At 34.5% G+C, this 10237-nt stretch overlaps 1 protein-coding gene across 1 annotated transcript; it reads left to right on the top strand.

Annotated features, from left to right (window-relative positions):
- Positions 1-7153: 7153 nt before the first annotated feature.
- On the top strand, positions 7154-9974 carry LOC105315011 (phosphatidylinositide phosphatase SAC1-like; the record flags this gene model as incomplete). The annotated part of the gene is given in 9 exon segments (XM_020004706.1): positions 7154-7193; positions 7248-7284; positions 7342-7411; positions 7790-7982; positions 7985-8045; positions 9192-9246; positions 9438-9507; positions 9567-9639; positions 9875-9974. Coding segments are annotated over 8 exon segments (645 nt in total), but the record flags the coding sequence as incomplete, so codon positions are not given.
- Positions 9975-10237: the final 263 nt, after the last annotated feature.

Below are 10237 nucleotides of genomic sequence, written 5' to 3'. Positions count from 1 at the left end.
GGCTCTTGCATAGTTTGAATCACAAAATTCATGAAAAATAATAAAGACATTGTGTATTGAATAAAAAAATGCTATAATAGTATGATAAGCAAAGAAATTGTTAAAAAGAACAAAAGCAATGCTATGAAAGTAATATTCTTCACATTTTCCAACAACCTATATATAGCAATGACAATATTAATAATATAATAAAACAATACTTAATATACTTCTTAATGCACCCTTCAATAGCAGAGAATTGTAACAATGGAATGTAATTCATCATACATAGTTACTGTTAGTATCTATTCTTCTGCTCTTAGCATCACTAGCAGTAGTAGCCACTAGTGATCCCAGGCAGCGCCACGTGGAGGCGGCACTACATTGCTGCCCAACCTGTAATGATAGTTAACAATATATATTGACACTAACTGAATGGACTTCAAACCTTTAACAGGAACTTGATAAACAAAGAAAAGGTTAATACATAACACTATTGATACTATACTGTAAGATCTCGAGTCTTTCAAACAGTTTCTTTTTTAAATACCTTAACAAAAAAGAGTAATACATGTAGTGTGTATTGGAACTATGCTCAAATTTTGATCCTTTGTCTTTCAAAAATACTTTCATAGCTTTACTTTAAAAACACCTTGACAAGAAAAGGTTAATACATATAGTTTGCATTGGAACAATACTTAAATTTCAATTCTTTGTCTTTCAAAAATGATTTAATGACTTTAGAATGCCTTAAAAAAGAAAGGTTAACACATATTAGTGTGTATTGGAATGATACTTAACAATTTGGTGCTTCACTATGACAATGTTGACACAAAACTTGATATCCTTTATATTGCATCTCATTGTTCCACTAATGATAGTATCTAGTAAAAAATATAAAGAAATAAATCATAAATTATTGAAACTTAACTCTTTAAAATTTAATATCCAGTCTTTGAAACAGTAGCTGCCATCTCTAAAAAGAAATGTAAATGTATTGTACATGTATATGTTGAGAAAATACTTAAACATTGAGATATCCCACACAGACAATGTGCAGTTGATGGTACTAAAACTACTTGTGCTTCTTACACCATTCTTGCACAAATGGCATCTCAATGGTCCTCTTCTATGATGCTTTGTGGTCATGGCATTTTCACTGCTCATGTTACCAGCAGCTCGATCCTTTAGCTTCCTCTCCTCATGTAATAATCGTTCAGTCACCACTTCCATTTTAGGGACTTCAGAGTTAGCTTCTAGAGCAGTAACAAATACATTAAACGATTCTGGCAAACTAGCTAACAGATGCACCACTTGATCCTCCTCCAAAATAGCATCTCCTACCACAGAAAGCTCATCAAGTATCTCAATCATTGACTTGATATGATCCTGAACAGAATCCTTTTCTCCAAGCTTCAATGAATACAGTTTCCTTTGCAGAGACAGCTTGTTTGCCCACGTTTTCCATTGAAACTGATCCTGTAATGTTTTCCACACCTTCACTGGATCTTCTGGGTCTTCTCCAATGAGGTAAAGCAATGGTGGCTCCATGGGCAGAATTATAACGGCAAGAGCACAATCTCTTTTACCAATAAATTTAGGGTACGCCTCAGCTCAACTTGGATCAGGAGCTGTTTCCACGCCACTAACAATTCCCTACAGTCCATCCTTTATTAGAGCTATACGACATTGCAGTTTCCAAGTAACATAATTTGAGTTATTCAACGGTACAACAGCAGTTTTATTCTCAGCCATGCTGGGCTCATAACCTGTTAGAGTTTTTGAATACAACCAAGTTAACTTTACTCAGTCTTAAATAAACCAAGAACCAATAACTAAGAACTACAATGTATATAATTAACACAACCACAGAACACTTATATACAAAACTGAAAAGGATTTAGAATGTTCTGGTAACATATGTAATAATAATGTACATACAGATGAATAAGAATAATTAGGAAAGTCCTAGAAAACACAAAAAGTCCTAGAAGGTTCTAGAGTAATAATTAATTATGCAATAATGTCAAAAGTGCATATCCTTTTCATAGAATTTGTGTGTAATTTAATTATTAATTAGTTATTAGTTTGTGATTAATTTTTAATGTAGCGATTATTAATTAATGTACACATACTGTTATCAAACATTCACTATTGGTAGTGGTTTTTGTGGTAGTTCTCTTTTGTGTCTATCAATCAATGTCTTCTTTTGATCTTTAAGAGTATCCTCCAGGAGAGGAGTATTGTATCCAGTAATAATCTCAATATATTCAAGTGATGGATGGATGAAGATAGTTTCATATAAACGTTGTACTAGTTCTATCCAGTTAGGTTGAGATGAGTCAACATTAATATATACACACACTATCCTCAGTAGTCTGATGGTTGTATGTGACTGTAACATGTTTGCAACAGCAGGTAGTACCTTTTCATAACACAATGGTGTCATTATTTGTTTCTTCTCTTCCTCACTACAGTTACTGTATGACTGATCTGGTTTGAAGTCCATTTTAAGTTCTGTGAGATTGTTCTTTTGAGAGATGACATTAATAAAAGTTCTTATCTCTTCATTCAGTGGAATGGATACACTCAACTGCTGTAGACTGGTGTTGTGTCTGAGACCAGTTGTTAGGAAGGACAGGAATGAACTGGGAATGGAAATCTCACTATACAAGACATTATCAATCTCATCAATCTCAAGGTATTTCAGTGTTTGGTTTTGTTTTAGCATGTCTTGTAGACTAGTACTCATACTGCCGGTATGTATTCTCTCCTCCTTTATCTTCACACTCAGAGCTTTAAGTGTAGTATTGGTTTGTAGAATAGTAAATAGTTCAATAGCACTCTCAGCTGTGTCTAGTGGTAAAGTAAGTGCATGTAGACTGGGATGAGAGAGAAACAGAAGATGTGGTGGGTATGGATCAGGTAGTATCAGACAGTGTAATCCTTTGATATGTGGAAGGAGTGATGATGTCATCAGTTTACTACTCCTCCCTATCCCTAGAGCAGTCAGTGGTGTGTTCACCTCAATTTTTCGCAGTAATAATGGTAAAAGTTCTTCAGATATGTTCAGTGAAAGAGTTTGTAATGTGTTTTTGTCCTTTAGTAACTGCTCTATTACTCCATCAGGTAGAGGAGAAAGTAGAGGAGGAGGATGAACACCATATTCATGATCCACATCTATTGTTAATGATGTTATTGTGTTATTTCTTGTTACTCCCCTAATGACACTGATAATGGTACTTGCTATTTCTTTCTCTCCTTCATACTCAATCTTCATTTCTTGTAGTATTGAATTAATTTCTATACATTTCTCAAGTTCAATGCATTTGTCTGTGTAGTATGTATTGTCAAATGTTGGTATAGTAGGATGTTCCATTCTTAAGTGCAGTATCTTTAATCGAGGAAGATTGAGGAACTGTAACAGTACAAGACAGGGAACATATTGACCAAATATTAATCCACAGTAGCTTTCCTGAATATTGTATAGAAGTGATGATTGTAATAATTTGTGTATTAAATCATCAGTGGCATTATTCAACTCTATGGCCTCCAGTCTCTTACACTGGGTCTGTAGTGAGTTATTGGTTAGTCCAGCAGTGAAGACTGAAAGTGAATCGTTAAATACACGCCCCAGGTGCAAGTGATTCCATGTTGTGTTGGAATTGTTTATACAATAACTGAGACACAACCAGTCAAACAATGATAATGATACTCTATCCAGACACAGTGAGTGGTTGTTGATGGATTGTGCTAATACTTGACACAATGTTGTGTTCTTTGATTCATATAGGAGTTGAAAAAGAAGAATGGGGACATTGTCAAAATCATCAGAACTGTTATGTTCAATATCTGTAATCTCAGGATTCTGATAAAAGAAGGAGAGATGAAAAGTCTCAAATCCAGACAATGATTTCCTCTTACACTGTAGGTCAAGTTGTGCTATATTAAAATACTGTTGATAGCTCTCGTGTTTAAGGTTAGTTAGACCTGCCACAAACCTCAGACACATTCGAAAGTGATCATCGTCAAAGTGATCCTTAAACACTTCCTCTGTCTTCTCCTCATGCTTAGCTATCCACCATGCAGCTAGAAATTCTTGTATACTCAAGTGAAGGAACTGATACATTTCCTCATCATATTCTATGAATGTTGTCATCAATCCAAGATAGTCTTCCTTGACTGCCTCACTCAGTGACTGTAGTTGATGTGAAGAGAATGTCATTCTTGTATTAGCCAGATTAGTATAAGCTATTTGACACATCTCTTGTAAATGTTTAACTAATTGTGATGGTAATGAAGAAAGACTACCTAAAGTATATGGGTTAATGTCATGTCTTTTAACATGTCTTCTGATAGTTTGTAGGATAAAGTTCTCATAGAGTTGAGTGAGTGTTGTTGGTAAGTGTCCTCCTTCCTTACAATAAACTAAGATGACCATGGAACAGACTAGCGGTATATAACATAATGATTGCACATCATTTCGTACTTCAAGATCATTAATGAGTTTCACTGCTAGTTGTGAGTCCTTACTGCTTTGAGTAGTTGTGAAATGTGATTTGTATTTTGCATTAGTCATTGATTTTAGCCTTTTGTCTTGTTCAGTGTTTTCATCAATCAGTTCTTGAGCTAGTTTTGTATCTTTTTGAAGTGTTTGAATAATTACTGTTGATATTTCTTCCTCAGAAAACCCGATGACCTGAACATGTCTACTGAGAGTGTCCATTTTCAAAAGTGAAGAGGAAGCATAGCTACGAGAGGTAACAATTATAGAACATTGGTCTAACTTCTCTTTACAAATGATACTAGCAGCTAGTGAAGACTGTCTGAGTTGTTCACTTAGTTCATCCCAACCATCAAAGATTATCAGTAATCCTTTTCCATTCCTCTTCTCAAACCATTCAGCTACCATGGGAACTTCATAACGTTGACACACAAACAGGTCAGCTAGTGTAGTAGCTGTAGCTATCTTGCTATTCCTTAAAGGACAGTAAAGTACCAAGTCATACTGTTGGTGTACAAGTGTTCCATTAGACCACATATTTAACAGTTTACGACAGAGTGTGGTCTTGCCAATACCAGGAGGACCGTCTATTACTACTCTGAGAGAGACAGAACTCTCTGTGGGTTGGAGGACATCTTCAACACTTATCTCTTTGTTTTCAGTTAGTTTAACTGCTTTATCAACTTGTCCTCTTAGCAGATGCCAAGCTGATTTTGCTTGTGTGCTGGAGTCTTGTTTTTCTACTAGTGCTAGTCTTCCAAAGAAATTTTTTCCAATTCTTGGTGGCCAGTCTGTAGCAACAATAGGTTGGTGTTTGTAGTGTTTTTTCATATTGTCAGCATATCCTTGAACATCATCAGGTATTGAACTAATGGATGTGACATCATCAGGTATAGACTGACCTAATGTATTAAGATATAATGACTATATTGATCACTGATAATGTACACACACACACACACTCACCTAACTGGTGTAATATAGAGGTAGCAATATCTGATAGTGTACGATGTTGTTGGTTTGTTAATACATGAAAGATACCAATAAGATACTGTTCTGAATTAAGAGAGGATTCCAACTGTCGTTGTATCATAGACATTAATTGACTTGATTTCCTATAATCAGATATTCCTGTTACTGTTTGTATATTCTCTTTAGTATCCAGTGGTATCAGTCCTTCAGCATACAGTGCATCAGTTACTCTGTAAAGGTTAGTAGTAATAGCATCAGTGAGTTTAGCAGAATGAGTCCTTAATATAGCCTTTGGATTACCTGCAGTAGTGTATCAGTTAATGAGTGTTGTATTAAGTGTATGTTTACCTGTTATAGGACCAGGATTAGCATTACTGGTACTGACTTCCATATCATCATTAGTACTTCTTCCAGCTGTGGGATCTGTCACTTTATCTTCAATAGTTCTAGCTAGCTCATTCTCTTCACATTGTTTCAAAGCATTAATGACATCTCTCCATGATGCTGTAGGATTAACTTGTAACCATCTCTTATGTAAAGCCATTTTCATGAGGTGAGCATTTCTTTTTGTTTTATCAATAACATTTACATCAGATTGTGCTATTCCAGGAAGACAAAGAGCAAATGGTTTCCAGTCAACAAGTGGTTTGAGATACTTTGCAAATAAGAGACAAGATGGTTGATCATCAATCATAGGACCAGGATTGAGTTCAACATCTCCTGATAAGAGGAGGAGCATACGTAGACAAACAATCAAATAGAGATCATTGTAAATCAGGTTAGAACTGCTGCCTCCAGGTAAGACTACTGACTGGAGGTAATTTGTATCAGTAACAGTAACACCAGTAGTACATTGTACTTGGTAGCAGTTACCTAATAATAAAATACCAGTAAATATACAAGTACAAAGTTGCAATTGTTGTTTACCTGTTGGAGGAATTATCAAGATGTGTCTTAATAAAGAGAGAGAGTGAAAGAGGAGGAGGAGTAAAGCAATAAGAGACAGAGCTGCTGGCAGTTTAGATGTCTTCTCTCCTGATGTAGTACTGCCTGACTTGCTGTCTACTGCAGCTTTGAATGAGTGAGAGTGGCAGCCATTAGCTGGTCTACTGGAGGCAGCTTGACAGTAGTTCCACAGTCCAATACTTGCTCTCCATTGAGAGACATCAATCATCTTGTAATAATTAGTAAAGTATAATTAAAATGAGCTATAATATACTTACCTCTATCACTATTAATGATCAACTGTTTTAAGGTAAAGAAATGAAAAGATACAATCAAAAATTACAAGCAAAAGTACAAGCCAATTATGCTGCAGTTGCAAAAAGGTGTGGCTTATTGCATATTAGAGACCAGGTAACCTATAATATCTATTATAATTATCAAGGCCTAATGCCTTAGTGTGGCCACACCTTCTAATTTACTGTAGCTTGTAGATTTGAGAGGTAAGTTAGGTAACCATAGTTTATATTAATTATTTTTCTTTTTAATTTGTTATTGATCTTATTATAGATATTAGACTATTGTTTTGTACCCTAGGGTTTTATAACATTAACTATCACACCATTGTAATGCTTAGAACACACCGGAGGTTGCCAAAGAAGCGGCTCCGAAATCACCCCAAGTTTTTATTACATTTTCTGATACATATTGATGTACTTAGATCTATGTTGTGTAAAAAGTGTTAGCTGATTATGACCGATAATTTTAATTTTGATAACTACGTGTATAACTCAAGGTATAACTACATGTGGATTAATATTTTATCTCCTCTCTTTCTTTCTCTCCCTAGGAGTCAGATATTACATGAGGGGTATTGATGAAGATGGTTTTGCTGTAGTCTGGTCCCTCCACCTCCGTGCAACGAAGAGGCAGGGCCAGACTAGTTTTGCTGCTAATTTTGTTGAGACGGAGCAAATAATTAATTACGAAAGACACACCTCCTCATTTGTACAGGTACATGTGAATGAGTATTAGTTGGTAGTACTCGTTTTAGTGTCAAATTGTGGCATGGAATATGTACATTATTTACAATTTTACATGTACATAATTTGCAGCCATAGCATGTCATTAAATTGAAACAAAATCATGGATTTTTAAAGCTGCTAATATTTAATATCCAGCTAAAGTACTGCGCTTTACTTGTTAGTTGTTACATTTAGCATATCACAATTATTTTATTTCTATTACTTAGCATCACATATTATTTCTATACTTATATAAAAAATATTATATGTTAATACTTATACATCTCTCCCCCCTCTCTCTCTCCCTCCCTCCCTCCCTCCCTCCCTCCCTCTCTCTCCCTCTCTCTTCCTCTTTCTCTCTCCCCAGACCCATGGTTCAATACCCCTCCATTGGTCCCAAAGGCCTACACTCAAGTACAAACCGACTCCTAAAGTCGACTCGTCCTCCAACGAGCAAGAGACCGGGATACAGCTCCACTTTGATAGACAGATAGTTCATTATGGACGCCAGACTGTTGTGAATCTTATCAACCAGAAGGGATCCGAGAAGAAATTAGGAGACGCTTTTCAATACTTGTGACTAAACTGTCCAGCTTGCCAATTTGGTACGAGAGAGAGAGAAGGTATGAATAATTTGAGTACATGTACATGTACATGTGTGTTGTAGTACTACATGTAAATAATTTACTTTGTAATATAGTATGAGAAGGATATTAAAATCAAATTTTTAACATGCATTTGGTACATTATTATGAATTATAACTATTTTGAATACATGTACATGCGTGCTGTAGTGCTATTATTAATAATAAATAAACAATAATTAATACTAAATAATTTAACTTTTAATGTAGCGTGAGAAGAATATTAAAATATAGATACATATTGATGTCCTTATGCTGTGTAGAAAGTTTGAGTTGATTCCAACTTCAATTTTTCAAGTTTTAGCCATTTCAAAAAACGGCCAATTTTTTTGAAAAATACCCAAGGCTATAGCCATGGTTTTTTTCAAAAAATGGCTCCGAAATCACCCCAAATTTTTATTTCATTTTCTGATACATATTGATGTCCTTATGCTGTGTAGAAAGTTTGAGTTGATTCCGACTTCAATTTTTCAAGTTATGGCCATTTTAAAAAACAGCCAATTTTTCTAAAAATACCCAAGGCTATAGCCCATGGTTTTTTCAAAAAATGGCTCCGAAATCACCCCAAATTTTTATTTCATTTTCTGATACATATTGATGTCCTTATGCTGTGTAGAAAGTTTGAGTTGATTCCGACTTTGATTTTTCAAGTTATGGCCATTTTAAAAAACGGCAATTTTTTTGAAAAATACCCAAGGCTATAGCCCATGGTTTTTTCAAAAAATGGCTCCAAAATCACCCCAAATTTTTATTACATTTTCTAATACATATTGATGTCCTTATGCTGTTTAGAAAGTTTGAGCTGATTCTGACTTCAATTTTTAAAGTTACGGCCATTTTAAAAAAGGGCCAATTTTTTGAAAAGTACCCAAGGCTATAGCCCATGGTTTTTTTTCAAAAAATGGCTCCGAAATCACCCCAAGATTTTATTACATTTTCTGATACATATTAATGTACTTATGCTGTGTAGAAAGTTTGAGTTGATTCCGACTTCAATTTTTAAAGTTATGGGCGATAATATTGTAATTCTGATAATTATTTTTTGTTATGAGTATGAGGAGAATATCATTATTATGCTAATTAAACCTCATTATATTATAATTAATTACATTTATTTCATTGCAGGACTAATGTAGTGCAGAGTTTATTGGCAAGGAGGAGCCTATCAGCTCAATTGAAAGTTAGTAATTTATTACATTTATTTATTTATTACATTTATTTATTTATTACATTTATTTATTTATTTATTTATTTATTACACTTATTTATTTATTTATTTATTTATTTTATGCATGCTTTATACTGTATGCACATTGTATAACTTTTTGTATACCTCAGTATACCCCTGTACATCTCAGTATATTTTTGTAGAGTTTTGGCGTAATCAGCGAAGGAGAAAAACTAGAGCAGAAAAAAGAATTCGAGACTAGTTTCAAAAACAGTGAGTTGGTAGTATACTGAGATATACAGAGTTATACTGAGTCTTCCGCCCCCACACAGTATGGGCTGACAATGCTGACTATTGCGCAATACAGTATGCTGGAACTGGTGCTTTGAAAACCGACTTCACTAGGTACTATTAATAGCACAAATTTTTGAGGGCTGTAAATTTTGCAAATTCGCCTTAAAATTGTTTGCGAATTTATGTCTTCTGTCATATTTTACAATAATAATTTGATTTTCGTGAAGTAATTTTTGCAAATCTTTAAAAATTGCAAAATCTGAAAAATTTACAACCCTCGAAAATTTTGCACTGTATAATATCAATGATGTTGTCGTTACATCATTACATATGTATCTATTTTTAGAACGGGCAAGAGGACTCCACTTGGTGCTATAAAGGATGGGTATAATTCTGCCATTAGATATTATTATAATAATTTTGCCGATGGATTCCGTCAAGTAAGAGAGAGAGAGAGAGAGGGAGAGAATGGTATTGTAATAAAATGGAAAATCCACTCCTTAACTACATGTATTTTTGTGCCGTATATGTTAAAATGTTATGTACATGTACCGGTACATTATTTTACCGTATAAATGCCTGGTCAAATAAACGCCTGTCATTAATATATTCTAGCTATGGATACGCATATTTCTACCAAAAATAATGCCCCATTGTTTAGATAGCTCCAAAGTACTTATTAGTCAGAGCCTGGTCTGACTTGATCAGA

This window comes from Amphimedon queenslandica, unplaced genomic scaffold, assembly GCF_000090795.2.
Source record: "Amphimedon queenslandica unplaced genomic scaffold, v1.1 AMPQUscaffold_12017, whole genome shotgun sequence".
In the NCBI taxonomy this organism is placed as follows: Eukaryota; Metazoa; Porifera; class Demospongiae; order Haplosclerida; family Niphatidae; genus Amphimedon; species Amphimedon queenslandica.
The sequence above is the reverse complement of the archived record's forward strand: the minus strand, read 5'-3'. Positions and strand labels throughout refer to the sequence as shown.